The sequence below is a fragment of the Brachycentrus maculatus genome, unplaced genomic scaffold (assembly GCF_059751285.1).
Source record: "Brachycentrus maculatus isolate JH-2025_06_01 unplaced genomic scaffold, ASM5975128v1 h1tg000365l, whole genome shotgun sequence".
In the NCBI taxonomy this organism is placed as follows: Eukaryota; Metazoa; Arthropoda; class Insecta; order Trichoptera; family Brachycentridae; genus Brachycentrus; species Brachycentrus maculatus.
In genome coordinates this window covers 430,605-452,443 of record NW_028281114.1, presented here as the reverse complement: position 1 = coordinate 452,443, position 21,839 = coordinate 430,605, and the positions used below count along the sequence as shown (strand labels likewise).

Here is a 21,839-nt window from a genome sequence, read left to right as displayed (position 1 = left end):
CCCCACCTAACGACATCTTCGATCTCGCATATTTCCCTGATCTTGGCATTTCTCAATCTATCTCGAAGACTCTTGCCTGTTATGCTTCTCAGAGTCTTCATTTCTGACACTCTAAGCGCGTTTTTTGTGGCAGCGGTGTCTGCTCTACTTTCGATTCCATACGTCATGATGGGTCGGACACAAGTTTTGTATGTCTTGATCTTGCTGCCGATCTTCATCTCAGGGTTTTTCCATATAGCATTTTTCAGGCATCCTGAGATGGCTGCAGTTTAGAAAGTTAATGCCGAATCAATAAATAATAGAAATGTATTATTTTGGAGAAAACCTTAACAGTTATTTTATTCATAACATTTTGAGTGTTCACAACTCTGGTTTTGTGAACAAGAATAAAGACACACTTAAACTGTTTGTAAACAGAGAAATGGACTCATGTTCTCGTTTATGCTATTAAGCGATGTGATTTATGAAGAAAGACTTTCGTAGAAGGAATTTCGTATCAAGCTAAATCAAAAACTATCGACGAGATCTAACCAAATAAGCATAAGTTTGTATTTTAAGTTTGTATGGTGAGAACATCTGTAGTTCTCGAAACTAGTCGTGTTTACATAAATAAACTCAAATGTGGTTTAAACATGTGTTTTATTTTTATATTTAAATCGTAAATAACTTATTTAGCGCCATTCTCGTAGATGAAATGTTGATAATCGTGAATTTATATCGCTCACTCCTTTCAAGAACGTCACATATCAAAAACTAGATTTTTCAGGAGATCGTTTTGTACATATTAAAACAGTTTACATGTCGCTCATTCCTTTCAAGAACGTCATAAATCAAAATACTTGATTTTTCAGGAGAACGTTTTTAAAGTTTAAAAAATATATATATATATATATATATATATATATATATATATATATATATATATATATATATATATATATATATATATATATGTATATATATATATATATATATATGTATATATATATATATATAAATATATATATATATATATATATATATATATATATATATATATATATATATATATATATATATATATATATATATATATATATATATATATATATATATATATATATATATATATATATATATATATATATATATATATATATATATATATATATATATATATATATATATATATATATATATTTACATATATATATATATATATAAATATATATATATAAATATATATATATATATATATATATATATATATATATATATATATATATATATATATATATATATATATATATATATATATAATATGTATGAAATTTTGTGACATTATATTTTTTGATGATTCGCCATAACTTTTTGGATCGTAAAATGTAAAATATTATCGTATAATGTCATACGCAAAAAAGAAAAAAAGATTATGCACATAATGTATACTTATTTTAATGAATAATGATGTATACTAACTTATCCAATCAACAAAAAATATCAATGTCACAAAATTTCATTATTATTTTAAATCCAGACTCCCTCAGATTGCACTGCACGGTTTACCCCAAGGTAGATGACTCCCAGGCAGACCACCAAAGAGATGGATTGACAGCTGGGAATCAACATTAAAAACAGGGCACAAGGCCTACACCAAGCAGAAGAAGCAGAAGAAGAAATATTATAAATTAATGTTATATCAGTTTGATTTTTTTAAGTATTATTAAATTTTCTAAAATGTTCATGAGTTGCCCTTTGTATGTGACTGAGTGTATTTATTTGAGTGTGTGTGAGTCAAATGAGTAGTTAGTTTCCATTAAGTGATTCGCGAACCCAGAAAAATGATTACTAGTAAGACCATGGACCATGTTCTTTGATTCCTTATTTTAAGTTTCTCACAGTTTGGCCATTTTTTTTTATTGCAGTCTCCACAAGAAATTTTATTTATTAGAGAGAAGAGGCCAAAGAGAATGTGTGTGATTATAATTCAGGATTTGGACCTCACATACTAATAAGAGAGTTTCTGCTCATTAAAAAGCTTCTTTTCATCTCACCAATAGATGTCTCTAGTGAAGTTGTAGTGATTCAAGAACAAGGTTTCTAAATTGGTTCAAATTGAATAGAGCTTCCAAGAATTGATTAGTGTGGTTGTCAATAATGGGTAGAATTGGTGAATGTTAAACGTGTGTAAAGTGATCACTTAAACCGGCCTATGACGGTCGTCAGCCCCGTAAATGCCCAGACTTCCATATTCTTCTTCATCTTTGATAAGATGTCAAAAAAAATATGAAAATAAATTCTCATTGATATTTTTTGTTGATTGGCCAAATGATCTTGGATTTTAAATATTTTATACGTAAAATAACATCACAAGCAAAAAAAACAAGATTATGAACATAAATTAGAATATATAAATATTTATAGGGCAATAATATTTATATACACTAAGACTCGATTTGCGTTGTAGTAAGAAAGTTCCTTTCAGAAAATTAAAAAAAAATATTCTCTAAATAATAATAATAAAAAAACAACGACGCACAGCAAAAATGAGTCTTAATTCAGTAACGACGCAACTTCGAAAAAAAAACGAAGTGAAATAACGCAAAGCGCAGTCTAATTTGTATATTAGTAAATGAATGTATTATATCGCTCACTCCTTTCCAGAACGTCATAAATCAAAAATTGTCAATTTTCAGTTGTGCATGTTTTGGGAATGTCTAGAAAATGTACTTTATCCCAGCAAAGGAGGCATATATATTATTTCGAGAAATAAAAATACTTTGTGTTCTGATACACTCACATTCACAAATGTGAGTGGATCAGAACACAAAGTATTTTTATTTCTCGAAATAATATATCAATATGATCCACAAAGTTAATGCTTTCAATATTCAAAACATAAAGAGGCATATTTTTAACTCAATATTTGCCCGCTACAGGGCCGAAAATGTTGTTTTTGCATTTTGAAAAAAAGGTATTGTTTAATTATTTTTTTAAATAAACTAAATATTTTTCAAATGGCGAAAAAACCATCAGGTTTTACCTAAAAAGATCTGTTGCACAGTAAAAAGTTCAATAAGTGGCTTGATATATATTGTGCAAAAGAGGCATATTTTTTAATTAATATTTACCCGCTACAGGGCAGAAAATGTTTTTTTTGCGTTTTGAAAAAAAAGTATTGTTTAATTTTTTTTTTAATAAACTAAATATTTTTCAAATGGAGAAAAAACCTTCAGGTTTTACCTAAAAAGATCTGTTGCACAGTAAAAAGTTCAATACGCGGCTTGATATTTATTTTTAATATATTGTGTTATATTTTTAACTTTAAAAACGTTCTCCTGAAAAATCAAGTTTTTTTTATTTATGACGTTCTTGAAAGGAGTGAGCGATATGTGTCGCCTAATTTCAAAATCCACCAGATCCAATTTTATAAGATTTTAAAATAAATTCTCTATCGGAATGCCAATTGTGGGTTTTATTGTTTAAAATATTTATATACTTGAAAACCCTGCTAAAATATACTTAAAAACAGTATTGTATTTCCAATTCCGCTAAATTCATGAAACTTGCCTTCTGACCCATATCGGCCAATCAGAGAGCGGGGACAGGTCAAAAATTAAGGTGATGTTCATATCAGTTTGTGTCTTTTTTAATAAGTGAAAAAAAAATCAATAAAATGGGAAAATTAACTTTATCATTATATTTAATCTAAATAATAATAGACAAATCTTTGAAACATAAATGTTACCCGGAGAATTTTGCATTTTTTTGTAAAATCAACTTACATGGATCTGGCAGATTTTGAAAGTAGGCGACATATATTTTGGACATTAAAACATTGATAACTTTTTGGTATGGTTATGAAATACTCATAATACCACTTTTATAAACTTGGAGAGACATTTATATACTAACTTACTCAATTAATACACCTACTAATTCACATTTATTTAGTTATTTATCCTGGTGTAGTCGTCTTCGAACATTGGACCAACTCAAATGGATTTTATAGCCTTGCTATGGATAACTCTCCTTTTATACAATGTCTTCAAAATCAATGGTACGTTTACAATTTGTTTTAGTTTCAAATATAATATTATACTTTCTTGAATGTTTTTCGCTGATACTTTGTACCACATTTTTTGGACACATTGTTTTTAACACTCTTCTTATCATTCATCGTTTGTTTTGTGTAATACCATATACATGTTTAACCCTGATGATGACGAATGTTCTAGTCCATATCAGTTGGAGAAAAATATTTTTTACAAAGTTGTTTTATTTTATAAAGTTCAACAAAATAATATTATTTCATCAATTGATTCGGCAGTCACTTTGTGGTAAAACCTATCCATTTTTAATTAATGTTTTACCTAGTAAATACAACTATTGGTACCAATAGTGGTATTTACTAAGTAAAACATTAATTTAAAAAATTAAATATTACTTTCAAGATAGAAATAGGGTATTTCCATGGCTTATTTGTTTCCATGGGTATTTCCATTTCATCGGCTGGTAAAATACCATGGCACAAAGCAGTCCGATATATTTTATTTGAATTTTAGCTCAAGATAAACCGTGCATACCAAGAAGGTACAATCATTCCTCCATTGTCTGTGTCTGTAACGCCACCTACTGTGATGAGGTATCCCGAGTGGTTCCACTGTCTCCAGGAAACTACGTTCTTTACGTTTCTAGTGAGGTAAGATAATCTTTATGTGTTCTTCCATTGTATGTGTCTGTAACGCCACCTACTGTGATGAGGTATCCCGAGTGGTTCCACTGTCTCCAGGAAACTACGTTCTTTACGTTTCTAGTGAGGTAAGATAATCTTTATATGTTCTTCCATTGTCTGTGTCTGTAACGCCACCTACTGTGATGAGGTATCCCAAGTGGTTCCACTGTCTCCAGGAAACTACGTTCTTTACGTTTCTAGTGAGGTAAGATAATCTTTATGTGTTCTTCCATTGTCTGTGTCTGTAACGCCACCTACTGTGATGAGGTATCCCGAGTGGTTCCACTGTCTCCAGGAAACTACGTTCTTTACGTTTCTAGTGAGGTAAGATAATCTTTATGTGTTCTTCCATTGTCTGTGTCTGTAACGCCATCTACTGTGAAGAGGTATCCCGAGTGGTTCCACTGTCTCCAGGAAACTACGTTCTTTACGTTTCTAGTGAGGTAAGATAATCTTTATGTGTTCTTCCATTGTATGTGTCTGTAACGCCACCTACTGTGATGAGGTATCCCGAGTGGTTCCACTGTCTCCAGGAAACTACGTTCTTTACGTTTCTAGCGAGGTAAGGCAAGATAATCTTTATGTGTTCTTGCTCCTTGTTTGCCTCTCCTCCTCTAAAGGGCTCTCAGATGGATAGCATTTGTGCCTCCTGAGGGTGTCTTGGTATTTTTGATAGTATCTCTCATCTTGGCGAATGTGACTTCCTCCCAAGAGTCCTGTGGCACTCTTTATGGTGTCCCTTATCTAGCTGAAACTCTTCCTCGTGATTTTATTCTTTCCACATCGTACTACTTCTCTATCTATTTCATCTGACTAAATATATTGAATCGAATCTCTTTCCCATTACAGGATGGCTTACGTTTCGACAAAAGAACCGGAATAATAGAACCCCCTGCATCTAACGGTTTCTTATCAGATTTCTTGAAGTGGACCACTAATGCTTTCGACATCACCAGTAATTACCTCAATTATTTTTTTGATTAAATATTATTGTTATAATCTAAAGATTGCCAGAGTTTGAGACGTTAGGTGGACAGAAGGGAAGACAGGGTCTCTAGTGTAACATAATGCAAAGAGAAGTAAATAAGTATAACACAAAAGAGGAAGAGAAAGATCGAATAGAAGTCATATAACCATATACCAGTCCAGGGTAATATTGAATAAATATGACAGTGAAAAAAATCACTTATATTTATTTTACCCCCCTTGGGAATCGAACCCGGGACCTCCAGAACGGTAGCCGAGCGTGCTGACCATTACACTACGGAGGCGGACAAATTAAATAATAGTAACTGCTTATCAAAAGTGTGAACTTTAAAATTTTGTAATACAATGGAACTTGGTAATCAATAAGAAAATTAGGAATCAGATACTTGGTAATATGTTACGATGTTTATTAATACGAGACCATTGTTTTTAGATTCCGCAGTTATTGAAATAAACAGAGCAAACACTTTTCAGACAATGAGAGGGTTTGGTGGTTCTTTCACTGACGCGGCCGGCATTAATGTAAAGATGTTGAGTGAAGAAACGCAGGAAAATCTACTCAGGTAAAGCTAATTAAACATTGAAAAATGACACGATCGGGTTCAAAACTCATCACCAAAATCGTGCTTTTACCCATAAGGCATTAAATCCAATAATATAGGGTGAAACAAAAAAAGGGAACATTTAAAAAATCTCATAAAACCAGAAGCAATAGAAGAAAAAACATTTTATTCATAGTTATTGAAGCATCAGAATTTGCCATTTAAGAAACATAAGGAAATTTATATTATTTTTTGACATCTCATTAAAGATAAAGAAGAATATGGAATTCTGGGCTTTTACGGGGCTGACGACCGTCATAGACTAGTTTAAGTGATCACTTTACACACGTGTAACATTCACCAATTCTACTCATTATTGACAATCACACTACTCAAATTCTTGAAAGTTCTATATATATGAACCAATTTTGAAACATTGTTCTTGAATCACTAGAACTTCACTAGAGATATCTTTTGGTGAGATGAAAAGAAGCTCTGTATTGAGCAGAAACTCTTTTATTAGTATGTGAGGTCGGAATCCTGGATTATAATCACATACATGAGAAACGCCAGAAAATATCATTTTCAAAACATTCTTTTCAGATACCTCTCAGATCATGGCTTATCACTTGGTTCTTCTAAAGAAAGAACACTTTCCATTTCTCTCCATAGCACATCATTATTTAGTAATTCCTTCTCTGTCCAAGCGGTTAGACCTTGTTAAAAATGCATCTTCTCCAATCACTTTTAAGAAACGTCTGAGACATTACTATCTATCATTAGATTCCTAACTGTCCATCAAAACTCCTCCCCTAATTTTTCCCTCTACCTCCTTCCCTAAACTCCCTTTTTCCTTTGCCTTCCTTATTATAATCAATTTGTAATTTATGTTTTTTTTATGTTTATGTACTATCTACCCTCTGATTGCAAAAAGTTATATAGGGTATCAAACGTTTTGACCAATATCACTAGTCTGTTTTTGGTTAGTTGGAAGATATTTCTTTTTAGCAATAAGCCTTCCAATGTACTTATTTATTTTCTGTACATGAACTTTAAATAAATCAAAATACCTCGGAGGCTGATTCAATGCATAATTTTACACTCTTCTATGATTACATATTGTTTAATAATATTCCAGGTCATATTTTAGCGAGAAAGGTATAGAGTACAATATGGGCAGGGTACCCATAGGTGGTACAGATTACTCTACGCGGATATACGCTTACAATATGGAACCAGCTGATGACGTGAACCTTACAAACTTCGCCCTCGAAATGGAGGATTTCAAATTTAAAGTAAGTAATGTTTTTATTTGCTTAACTGATGTAACCTTTGCGTAATAGAATCGATCATTTCATGATGCATGCGGTATACGTCAATGGGAAGATATTGCGGTCGTAAAAATTATGTAATTACTACCTATTACGTTGGTTCATTTTTTAACAATGGAAAAAGCACAAAAAATATTGGAAACGAAAAACCCATTACTCCGTGAGACAATGTCGTTAATTGAGTTTTTTGTTTTTGTTTTTTTTTTTATACGGTAAACTCATGTTTGACAATAGTTTCCTTAAAAAATCAATTTGAATAAAATGATAAAAAAATCATTAAAGTTTCATCAACATTTTGAGTGTGTTCCAATACTTGTTCACTAATGTGGATTATCTCCAATTATAGGACCTATTTTTTATAGTTTTTTTGACATCTCAATGCCTAGACTTTCATGTAACATTCACGAATACTACCCATGATTGACAACCACACTACTCAAATTCTTGGAACTTCTATATATATATATATATATATATATATATATTGTTTAAACTCGAAACATAGTGCTTGAATCACTAGAATTTCACTGAATTAGCCCCGTAAATGCTCAGACATCCATATTCTTCTTCATCTACGTTGAAATGTCAAAAATTAATAAACTTTTTTATTTATTTAATACAGTTACATTTTTTTAATACAATTTGATACAATTTCCATACATTTACATATACATATGGCAAATTTATAATTTTAGTTTAGCTGTGCCTCTCCAAAAAAGAGACTGAGCTCTTGTGCTTGGAGAGGGACTTACACTCAAGGATTATTGTTTTATTTGATTAATGGCATAATAGTCTTTTTCCTTTCTTTTACATATTTTTTTAAGATTTACATGTAATGGGCATTAATTTTTTCCAAAGAATTTTGATATCTTCTATTTTTTTTTGTCTTTAGGGAGTTTATTGAAGTATTTAATTCCTTTTTTATTTAAAATTTTGTAATAAATTATTTAGTATTACATTTGGAGTTGTAAAATCATTTTGGAATCTCGAAGATAAACTTAAAATTCAAATATGTGATATGATTAAAATATAACTTTGTTTTAAAATCACTATAAATATTTTATAACAACTTAATTATAATGTCTACCGGTTTTAAAGCTAACCACTTCTTTTTCAAGACATCGGTCTTGTTGAAATTGTTTGGTATTACATTTTGGAATCTCGAAGATAAACTTAAATAAAATAAAATGTAGTTTATATAAAACTAATGTTTATTTTGTTATGACATGACTTTTCAGATACCACTCATGAAAAGAGCACAAGAGTTGACTACCGATGAGTTGCAAGTCATAGGGTCAGTGTGGTCTCCTCCACTTTGGATGCAGACCAGCAAAGCCATTAACGAAGCGGGAATATTGAAAAAAAAGTACTGGCAAACCTATGCTGACTACCATATCAAGTAAGGACTTTCATATCTTGAACATATTATAATGTATTGACCAACGAATGCCCATCATTGGATGGGCTTTCATTGGTATGACTATACTATACGCCTCCGAATGCTGGACGATGTATAGCACCATCTCTAGGCAACTAGAATCTGCTGAAGTGCGAATGCTTAGATGGTCAGCGGGAGTGTCCCTTAGAGACAAAATAAAGAGTTCACTCATTCGTTGAAGCCTGAGAGTAACAAACATAAAACAGAAGGTAGAGGAAAGAAAATTGAGATAGTATGGGCATATAGGACACGGAAAACCCGTGTCGTAAATCAGGCTATAGAAATGGATCTTCTTAAAAAGATATCAAGAGGAAGACCAAAAATTCATGGATGCTGCAAAGAGAGAAGATAGTTCTAAGACAACGTTGCAAAGAAGACGATGCTGCAAAGAGAGAAGATAGTTCTAAGACAATGTTGCAAAGAAGACGATGCTGCAAAAAGAGAAGATAATTGGACCTAGATATCTAGAGGAAGACCAAAAATTCATTGGTGCTGGAAAGAGAGAAGATAGTTCCTAGGTGACGTTGTCCATGACAGAAGGACCTACAACCTGAGGACGAGGTGAGCTGACCCCAGCAGTCTAAGACGATAACTTGGGATGCAGCCAGGAAGAAGACTATTCTATACATAGGCAAAAATCCAAGACGAGCCAAAACACGTGCAAGCAAAACAGCTGTCAAAAATTAATCAAACATTCATTTCTTGAATACTTTGTGACACATTTTATAAACTTTATAAAATTAATCGACTTTGTTTTAACCACTTTTTTATTAATACAATTTAAGCTACCGATTTTGACAAGAACCTTGTCATCATCAGGGTTTTAAAAACATTAAAATACTCTCACCAAAAACTTCCACACACTCTATAAACAATCCTAAATGTTACAAAATACTAAATCCTAAAAATAACATTTAGGATTTTTTACGGAGTGAGTGGAAGTTTTTGGTGAGAGTATTTTAATGTTTTTGAAACCCTGATGATCATAAGGTTCTTGTGGAAACCGGTAAGTTAAATTGTATGAATTAAAAAGTGGTTAAAACAAAGTTTATTAATTTTACAAGCATCTATTTATTTATGAACCCATCCCATTTTTTTTTTTCTTGTAATATGAGGGATCCATTTTCCCCTCACCACAGTTACCAAGTTTTTCCACATTTCATAACCATCTTGAAACTGATTCTATTTTGCAGATTCCTTCAGGAATACAAAAAGAATGGAATTAACATTTGGGGACTGAGTACTGGAAACGAGCCTGTAATAGGAATCAGACCTGTAGTACATATAAATTCTCTAGGGTGGTTTCCCACGGAACAGGTTGGTACATTTTTAATAACCATTCGTCCGCCTCCGTAGTATAAAGGTGGAGACTGACCAGAGCATTTCGTTGTAACGTAACACGTTACGATGTGAGCATTCAGGCAGTCAGTACACCGAGCCGAGCGCTCCATCCATAGTTTCGGATGCTCGCTGATGCTCGCCGCGAGCGATGTCACGACGTTATGTTACGACGAAATGCTCCGGTCAGTCGCCACCTTTAGATTATGAATATTAAAGATAGGATTCTAGGGTGGTCATTTCGAAAGCTTAATAATGAACTTTCAATCAAACACCTTCAACCTCGTAGAATTAATACCCAACATTATTCCGATGACAAAAAAATATGGAATAATCCGTGTTTCACTGTGTCAGGCTCGAATATAAACTGGCTATACATTTGACAGTGTAAAAATATGTAGGGGGTAAGCAGAAAGGATGGAACGCCACACTCCTCTGTCCTGACATACACTCCTCGCCTGCTTCACATCCATACATCTAGTCATACAAGTCTATAAGGTGCTGGAACGCCGTTTCACCGCGTTACATGGAAAAGTAGCCGTAGACATATGTACCTAATGCGTTTTTAAACATTGCAGGCCAAATGGATAGCTCAAAACTTTGGACCTACAATCAGGAACAGCTCCGAGTTTTCACATCTCCATATACTAGCTCTGGATGATCTGAGACTGACTCTTCCATGGTGGATGAAGTTGGTAAATATGGAATATATATATGTATATATATATATATGTATATATATATATATATATATATATATATATATATATATATATATATATATATATATATATATGTAATAAAATACCTAGGTACCTACCTATACATTTTATTAAGTACTTACAAAAAGTACCTACATAAAACAGTTCTACCACCAGATGCCGCATGCGTCGCTCAGAAGAAAACAAAAGACTTCCGATAATATTATTAACTGTCAGAATCAGATAGATAGATAGATAGATATAAAAATTATTATAAAGATTAATTAAGAATAAACTTTTATTGTCGTTTCTTTAATTACAAAGCAACACATTGTTTATTTTATTATTATACACCCACTTTACATATTATTTACACTTAATTTTCAAAAGGAAAATATTACCACGTTATAAAACGACAATTTTGATAATTGGAAATGGATTATGAAACATTAGATGTATTAAAACAATTACTACAATATGTTCGGAGTGAGAGAGAAAAATTAGAAGATGATCAAAGAAAACGATTAGAAGATAATCAAAGAAGACGTGGAAATTTAAGAACTAGTGATAAAATTAAAAATAAAAATCATGTGAAAAAAATTTCTACAAAATATAAAATAAAATATACTCCAGAAAAGAAGAATTTCGAAGCAGATTGTGTGAGCAGGAATCCAGTATTAGAATCGAAGGAAAATGCAAATGAACAATTAAAAGTTGTAAATTTGGTTAAATTAGAAGATATTTTAAAAGATCAGAATAAAAATGAAGACATACAAATAACACAGAAACAGTGCTTGAAGAATGAAAATAAAAATAAAGTAGAAAAAAATACTACAAAATATAAAATAAAATATACTGCAGAAAAGAAGAATTTAGAAACAGATTGTCTAAAAAGGAATCCAGTATTAGAATCGAAGGAAAATGCAGATGAACAATTAAAAGTTGTTAATTTGGTTAAATTAGAAGATATTTTCAAAGATCAGAATAAAAATGAAGACATACAAATAACACAGAAACAGTGCTTGAAGAATGAAAATAATAATAAAGTAGAAAAAACTTCTACGAAAGATGAAATAAAATATACTCCAGGAAAGAAGAATTTAGAAGTAGATTGTCTAAGCCGGAATCCAGTTTTAGAATCGAATAAAAATGCAGATGAACAATTAAAAGTTGTACATTTGGTTATATTAGAAGATACTTTAAGAGATCTGAATAAAAATGAAGGAATTCAAAAGAAAAAAACAAATGGATTGAGAAAAACTGTGTCTACTTTAAAAGGGTCAAGAAAAAAAAATACAAAAAAAAAGAAAGAAAAAAAAAGAACGGAAAAAAAGAAAAAAAGAGAAAGAAAGAAAAAAAAAATAAAAAAGAGAACGGAAAAAAAGAAAAAAAAAGAAAGAAAAAAAAGAAAGAAAAAAAAAGAAGGAAAAAAGAAAGAAAGAAAAGAAAAAAAACTTTATCATATCACTAAACTTATACCAGTCCCTTCACTACAAGAAGATGATCCGGAGGACGAGTGAAAATTTTACCATGAATTTTCATCCCCAAGGGGGGAGATGTAATAAAATACCTAGGTACCTACCTATACATTTTATTAAGTACTTACAAAAAGTACCTACATAAAACAGTTCTACCACCAGATGCCGCATGCGTCGCTCAGAAGAAAACAAAAGACTTCCGATAATATTATTAACTGTCAGAATCAGATAGATAGATAGATAGATATAAAAATTATTATAAAGATTAATTAAGAATAAACTTTTATTGTCGTTTCTTTAATTACAAAGCAACACATTGTTTATTTTATTATTATACACCCACTTTACATATTATTTACACTTAATTTTCAAAAGGAAAATATTACCACGTTATATATATATATATATATATATATATATATATATATATATATATATATATATATATATATATATATATATATATATATATATATATATATATATATATATATATATATATATATATATATATAATATATAAACATATTTATCAGGTACTTTTCAAACTTATTTGCATGTTTAGCCTCGTATTGCCGATTAATGTTTTACTTTTTCAAGATAGAAACAGAATCATTGCATATCAGACATGTTGGCTTTGTTATAAATTCCACGAAAAAATAGTTTTCAGTCCATCTGTCTTAAAAACTTTCGGTTAGCTTCGAAACCTGTGAACAATATAATTAAATTATAATAGATTTACGTGATTTTAATTAAATTATAATAAATTAAAGTGATTTATAATAGATTAAAGTGAGAAAAATAATATTTTAACTATAGAATATTGTTGTCTTTCATACATCATGGTATTTTTCTTCCCAGATGTCATTGAATGAGGAAGCTATGGAGTATATAGATGGCATTGCGATTCATTGGTACACCGATTGGTGGATACATCCTATTGCGGTAGAATATACGCGAAAGTTACTACCCACAAAATACATGATTGGGACCGAGGCGTGTGTAGGTAAAAATAGCACCAATGCTTTTTTTTTATTAAGACCTATTAAAACCATTGAAAATAAAAATAAAAATACGCGGAGCCACGGTTGAAGAAGAGGTTATTCACATTAAGCAAGAGTGGGTTCACACCCCCTGAAAATTAGTTCAAAGTTTCTTTGCTGCTTTTTTTTTGTTTGGTTAGTAAGGATCACGTTTTTAAGTGTTAAAAAAATCCTTATAAAGTTGAGTTGGAATATAATGTTTTTAGATTGCGTATTCCATTTTAAAGTTTTATATTGTTAATTTGAAAGTATACTTAAGTAAAACTTAGGTTGTTAAAACTGATGAAAATTTCCCATACAACAAATTATCAATACAGGATTTATGTAAACTTTTTTTCTATAATACCATACTAACAATAATAACCATCCTTTATATAACATATCGTAGTCGTACAGGAGAAAGTGACCAACTAACAAAACGCAAAACGTTCAGGAGGGGCCCTTTTGCTTGGCAAGAAAATAAACATCAATGCAGTTAGTCATTTTTACCAAGTCAATATATTATACTTCCAAGTTCAAAATCGCTTTGGGATTTCTTCAGGGCAATATTAAGTTAGTAAGATATTAATTAAGGTATTAAGGTAAAAATGCACTTGGTCATTTTCTCCTGTATACAATATGTACAATAACGATTAAGAATACAATGATAAAAATCATCACTTACAATATACTATCAATAACAACAGATTTTCAAAACAATTTGTCACATAAACGACTTTTGCATACAAGAAAAAAATCTGAAAATCTGGAAAGATTGTAATCCACGAAGTAGATGTGGAATTTGATATTATTTATTGATTCGGCATTAACTTTGTGGAATGACATGATTATTTTATTAAAATCAAACACTTGAATATACAACTTTAATGAGTTTCATTTATATATACGACTAGTTTCGAAAACTTACAGATGTTTTCATCTTCTGATCAAATTTAAACTAACAATCAAAAAATATATTTTGGGGTACATATAATAATAATAAAATAATAAAACCCTTATCCGTACCCCAATGGTGCATAGGGCACTGCGTCATATAAACGCAGTGTTATCTTGATCGTTTACACATGAAGGAAAGGTGATCAGCCCTCCGCTTCAAGTACCAGTCCAGGGTAATATTGAATAAATATTACAGTGAAAAAATCACTTATATTTATTCTTACCCCCCCTGGGAATCGAACCCGGGTCCTCCAGAACGGTAGCCGAGCGTGCTGACCATTACACTACGGAGGCGGACAAAAACTATGGGGTACATATAGGTTAATAAATATAGGGAAGGGAGGGGGGGGTTTAGGAACAAGATTTTTTGTAAGAGGAAACATTGATAATAATGGTGACGTATTTTGAAACAGTATATTATTAATTAACCCCCGGACAACCACAGCTTAGTGGAAGGAGCCGTCAACCAGCATTTCCTGATACCTCGTTACATAATTTAAATTCATTTACAAAAAATACAAATCTATTTTAACTTTATATAAAATCGTGCTTTCAATACAAAAAACCTTTATAAAAAAAATATTTAAAATATCATACAATACTTAAATTCACTAAAATTAAATTAATTTCTCATAAAATTATATCAAATCATGGTTATCAACTCCTGCCTTCTTTTATATATAACATACAAATTTGTAAAGCCTCTCACCAGTCTGATGATGTCGGTAACGACGAAACCCGGTCGCTGGTCAAATAAAAAAGTGGAAAAGCTAAAAATATTGGTTTTAATCTAATAATAAATTATTAATTAACGTTTTATCTGAATTAAAATTTTTACGTATTTCTAAATTTTCTAAATTATTCATAATTTGACCTTTATTTGTAACAGAGTGTAATAATTTAAGTGTATGAGAGTCAAATGAGTGGTTAGTTTCCATGATATGATTTGCAAATTCTGAAAAATAATTACTTGTTAGTCCACGGCGATGTTCTCTTATTCTAATTTGATATTTCTCTGTAATGAAAATATGTAGTTCATTGGGTACTACGGCATCATTTAGCATCTTCCTCAAGACTTAAAGAAGAAGCTGTCTGCTTCAAAACAGTTCCACATTATAATCAAGTTATAATATCATTTGTAGTGATTTTATAACAGTCTTTTTCAAGTTATAAGATTTAATATTGTTCAATTGTTGTTTTAAGGTCTGCAACTAGTAAAAGAAAAAGTGGCACTTGGAAATTGGATGCGAACTGTACAATATCTTAGAGGCATATTTGAGGTAAGATATGTATTTTTTGTTAAAAGAATGCTCACGTTGATCAAACATATCGCTCACTCCTTTCAACAACGTCATATATCAAAAAACTTGATTTTTCATGAGATTGTTACAAAAATTGTCAATTTTCAGTCGTGCATGTTTTTGGAATGCCCAGAAAATGTTCTATATCCCAGCAAAAGCGCCATATTTTTAACTTAATATTTACCCACTACAGGGCAGAAAGTGTTGTTTTGGCATTTTAAAGAAAAGGTATTGTTTAATTATTTTTTTTAATTAACTAAATATTTTTTAAGTGGAGAAAAAACATTCAGGTTTTACCTAAAAAGATCTGTTGCACAGTAAAAAGTTCAAAAAGTGGCTTGATATTTATTTTTAATATATTTGATTATATTTTTAAACATTAAAACGATCTCCTGAAAAATCAAGTTTTTTGATATGTGATGTTGTTGAATGGAGTGAGCGACATGTAACATTTACCAATTCTACCCATTATTGACAACCACACCACTCAAATTCTTATATAAATGAACCAATTTTGAAACATTGTTCTTGAATAACTAGAACTTCACTAGAGACATCTGTTGGTGAGATTTCAATTTTAGTGGTGTGGTTGTCAATAATGGGTAGAATTGGCGAATGTCATACGTCTGTAAAGATGCTCAGACTTCTATCTTCTTTAATACTTAAATGAATGATAGATGTTTCATATCAAGTTAAGACTCCTATAATATTGACATATCATCCGTGGAGTGAATAATTCTCTTTAGCCTTCTGTTTTCCACTGCTGGATATAGGAATACCATATCCTTACATTTCCTTCGGCCGTGCTTCTTAGACATCTTCTCTAAGGTGTCTAGCTGACAAAAAGGAAGATATTTTAGTGGCACATCTATTTGTATTTCAATGTTGAGTTGGAAAATCTATGGAATTGTATGCTTATCCATACACAGAATGCTCATGTTTATATATTTTAGAAAGAAGTTTTCTTTCTTTTCAGAATCTTAACCTTGGGTTCGTTGGGTGGATAGACTGGAATATGGTTTTAAATTTACACGGAGGACCAAATTGGTTGAAATATTACTCAGACGCTCCTATTATAGCCATACCTGATGAGGATGAGTTTTTGAAGCAGCCAGTATTCTACGCCTTCGGACATTTGAGCAAATTTATACCGAGAGGATCTAAAAAGGTGGAAGTAAAAAACAGGGTTGGAGAATTAAACTGTGTGGCTTTCTTAAGGCCAGATAAAGGCATTGTCGTTGTTTATTTCAATCCGTAAGTCTATTTTATGCTATATTGTGTTATTTCATGGAAAATTGACTTGAATAAGACCATTACTTATATTTTAAGCAATAACTTTGTAATTTTCCATTTTAACCACTATAAGTATTCTATTATAAGTTAATTAAAATGTTTACCAGTTTCGAAGTAAACCGCTTCTTTTTCAAGACTGATTAATATAAACTTTATAAAATTAAACAACATTGTTTTAACCACTTTTTTATTATTAGTACACTTTAACCTACCTTTTGACAAAAACCTTGTCATCATCAGGGTTCATTAAATTCTAAAACATTAAAAACATTAAAATACTCATATTTAATTACATTCCCTTACCAAAAACTTCCACACACTCCGTAACAAATCTTAAATGTTATTTTTATAGTGTATTGCTTAGCAACTCCAAATAACTTATAAAATGTGTATAATAAGTTTATAAAATGTGCCACAAAGTATCTGCGAAAAACATTCAAGAGCTGATTAAAATATCAGTACATAATTCATCAGTCTTGAAAAAGAAGCGGTTAGCTTCGAAACCGGTAGACATTTTAATTAAGTTATAATAAAATATTTTTAATGATTTTAAAACAAAGTTATATTTTAATAATTGAATAATATCTGTCAAGCAATATTCTATTTATATTTTTGACATCTATCATATTCTTCCAGTACCCTCCATTTAAGTTTCTAAAATAAAATGTATACCCACACACAAGCCAAGCTTTGGCGGGATATTTTTTAGTATTGGTACATATAATATTTTTGTACTTGTGATTAAAACTTTATTGTGAAATGCAAAATTTTATCAAAGGGTGCTCAATAACTTATCTGATCAATTGAAAAATACCCTAACGCATTTAATTTATACACATAAGTACACTTTTTCAATACTATTTATCTAGGTTACAAAACAATATTGAACCAAATACTTCGTTAAATGCATCAGTTATAAGGAATAAGAGATCAAAGTACCATTACAGATCGAAACGACTGCAAACCAAACTTGCTCTTTATAGAACATGAACTGCACAAATAACACATACAATCTAAAACTACAATTGCCCAACATCTTCTTCTAACCCTTATCCGCACCACAATGGTGCATAGGGCACTGCATCGTATAGAAGCAGTGTCATCTTGATCGTTAAATACACGAAGGAAAGGTGATCAGCCTTCCGCTTCAGGTACCAGTCCATGGTCATATTAAATAAATATTAGACTGAAAAATCACTAAAATTTATTTTGACCCACTTGGGAATCGAACCCGGAACCTCCAGCATGGTAGCCTAGCGCGCTAACCACTACACCATGGAGGCGGACAACATCTACATTGTACTTATCTTTATGTTTCTGTGGTTAACTTTAATTGGCTTGTTTAATGTATATCTTTTAATTGTTTTGTTTTACATATGTTGCTGTTGTTAACCCAAATAAAATTTAAAAATTAAAAATTTTAAAAATTATCAGACCCAAACAACTACAAAGCAAACTAGCCTTTTATATAACACCAACTACAGAAATACTATAAAATAAAACACAATCCTAAATAACATCTACCTGACATTATCAGACCCAAAGAACTACAAAATAAAAAAGCGTTTTTTATAACACTCACTACAGAACATTAAAAAAAAAACACCCACTAAATAACAAATTTTTCTCAATTTTCTCATATCTGTTTAATATAAATATACAGACATCGCTCACTCATTTCAAGAACGTCATAAATCAAAAATCATCAATTTTCAGTTGTGCATGTTTTCGGAATGCCCAGATAATGTACTATATCCCAGCAAAAGAGACATATTTTTAACTTAATATTTACCCGCTACAGGGCAAAAATTGTTGTTTTTGCATTTTGAAGAAAAGGTATTGTTTAATTGTTTTTTTTAAACTAAATATTTTTCAAATGGAGAAAAAACCTTTATGTTTTATCTAAAAAGATCTGTTGCACAGTAAAAGTTCAATAAGTGGCTTGATATTTATTTTTAATTTAACATTTGATTAAATTTTTAAACTTTAAAAACGTTCTGCTGAAAAATCTTTTTTTTTATTTATGATGTTCTTGAAAGGAGTGAGCGACATGAGAAAACTACTAAATAACAAGTTTGGATTAAAAAAGTTGGAAGTTTTAATTTTAATTTTAAAAATTATTTTGCAGGACCATTTGTGAGCAGAAATTGACGATACGAGAAAAGAATAAAGGTCAAATAACAATCAAAGTCTCTCCCAAATCCATCCACTCTCTGATCTATTGGTGACTTTGATAACAATCCTCGCTTCCAGAGATTATCATTCTTCTTCCTCTTCTTCATCATCTTGGTGTAGGCCTTGTGGCCTGTTTTTAAGAGGGATTAGCCTCCTGCGATGTCTGTTCCCAGCTATCGACCCATCTGTTTGGTGGTCTGCCCGGGAGTCGTCTACCTACAGTGCAATGTGGGGGAGTCTGGATGGTTCCATTCTCCTCACATGCGCATACCATTGTCTCCTTCGTTGCCTTCCCCACCTAACGACATCTTCGATCTCGCATATTCCCCTGATCCTGGCGATTCTTATTCTATCTCGAAGACTCTAGCCTGATATGCTTCTTAGAGTCTTCATTTCTGACACTCTAAGCGTGTTTTTTTGTGGCAACGGTGTCCGCTCTACTTTCGATTCCATACGTTATGATAGGTCGGATACAAGTTTTGTAAATCAAATGTCAAAAAAAAATTTAATTAATGTTTTACTTAGTAAATACCACTATTTCTTAAAATCTACTGTGACACGTGTTTCGATGCATTCCGCATCATTTTCAAACACCGTGAAAATGGTGTTTGAAAATGATGCGGAATGCATCGAAACACGTGTCACAGTACATTTTAAGAAATAGTGGTATTTACTAAGTAAAACATTAATTAAAAATGGATAGATTTTACCACAAAGTGACTGCCGAATCAATTAATGAAATTGTCAAAATTTTGCTATAAGTTACACAAAAAATCATCATGGGTAGAATGATGAATGTTGTATATGTGTAAATTCTCCCACACCTGTGTTGAGATGTCAAAAATGTACAAACAACTTGTGCGTGGAGAAATCCAAACTTATGAACAAGTTTTTGGAGAAGTTTTTGATATATAAACATATAAAGTTACTTCTGGTAAGTGGAATATTGTGGATAAGTATCATCGTTGAACAACAAACTAGAAAAAAATATTAAAATCTTCTAGTACACAACCATGATACACGATTTACTCACAACGAAGGTTTGATAGTCCCAAGAATTAACAATTGACTCTAAGAAGCATATCTTGCCTGATATGCTTCTTAGAGTCTTCATTTCTGACACTCTAAGCGCGTTTTTTGTGCCAACGGTGTCCGCTCTACTTTGGATTCCATACGTCATGATGGGTCGGACAAAAGTTTTGTAAATCTTGATTTTACTGCAGATCTTCATCTCAGGATTTTTCCATACAACATTTTTCAGGCATCCTGAGATGGCTGCATCCTTGTCTACTTCCCCCATCATTATTATTTGATTATTATTGTTAGGCTAATAAACAAATTATAATCTTATATTTTCTGTGTCTTTCATTTTCTTAAACCTGCTCAAGTTTTTAAACAAACAGGAATGGAAGATTTTTTACTTTCCTTTCACTAATTACAAATATGCAGGTCCTTACCAAAACGTTACATTTCCATTATAAATTATTTTAAGTAATCAGGAATTCTAGCTTGGTGCGATTTAATGATTTCATATTGCTTTAACACAGGATTGGTCACGTTTTATCGCAATTTTAATTTAGATATCCATAGAATACAGTAAACAGAACAGATTTGTGTTTAAAGGATTTTTTTTGTGCAATACTGGAAGTGTAACTTTTTGGTGAGGACCTCCACAATTGCCTTCCAGGGTTTGAATTACTTGAATTACTTGGGTTTGAATTAATTTAGTGTAAAGATTACATTTTTAATTTAAGTTTTAATAAGCAAATACTAACTCGGTTATTACGAACATAGTTATAGCGAGATCTCAGATATAACGATGAAACATTTGTGAAATTTTGGTTTCTGGTTTTCTCCATACGTTTATTCACGGTTATAACGAGCATCTTCTCGGCTATAGCGAGCAAAAAAGATCGCCTTTTTTTAAATGTCGTAAATATTTTAATGTTTTAAAACATTTTCGACCTTTAGCATTAAAATCCAACTGGGCAATTAGAACGTTGCCGCCAAATTTGAAAGGTTGGTAATAATCAGAGCAAAGGAAGACGGGGAAAACTTGTATGTTTATATACATTTTAACCACACCCGATTGGTGCATAGGGCACTGCATCATATAAACGCAGTGTTATCTTCATCATTAACACATGAAAGAAAGGTGATCAGCCCTTCGGTCCAGAGTTATATTAAAAAAATATTTAAGTAAAAAAAAAACACTAATATTCGAACCCGTGACCTCCAATACAACAGCCGAGCGTGCTGTGTGTGTGTCTGTGTGTGTGTGTGTGTGTGTGTGTGTGTGTGTGTGTGTGTGTATTAGTGTGGTAAATGAGCCAATATTGTTTCATTATTGGTTACTTCAGGTGCTATAATTTACAAAAGAAAAGAATAAATCTAACTATTGTGAAATGTGGTAATGAAAACCCGGTAAATTGATAAAAAATCATTTATATGAATTTAAGTAACAAATCACAAGGCAAATAACATTTTTTATGCAGGAAACTCTTGAAAAATATTGAATTTATAATTAAACCTATTACAATTTCACTCATATGGAGTGTGACA

The 21,839-nt window shown here is 31.2% G+C and overlaps 1 protein-coding gene across 1 annotated transcript; it reads left to right on the top strand.

Annotated features, from left to right (window-relative positions):
* Nucleotides 1-5,052: 5,052 nt before the first annotated feature.
* Nucleotides 5,053-19,443, top strand: LOC148303517 (lysosomal acid glucosylceramidase-like). Its single transcript, XM_088269846.1, has 11 exons — nt 5,053-5,157; nt 5,564-5,669; nt 6,135-6,264; nt 7,382-7,538; nt 8,813-8,973; nt 10,206-10,329; nt 10,929-11,045; nt 13,391-13,535; nt 15,712-15,788; nt 16,786-17,063; nt 19,231-19,443. Exons 1-11 carry the CDS (start codon nt 5,053-5,055, stop codon nt 19,328-19,330), a joined length of 1,500 nt encoding a protein of 499 aa, XP_088125972.1. The 3' UTR covers nt 19,331-19,443.
* Nucleotides 19,444-21,839: the final 2,396 nt, after the last annotated feature.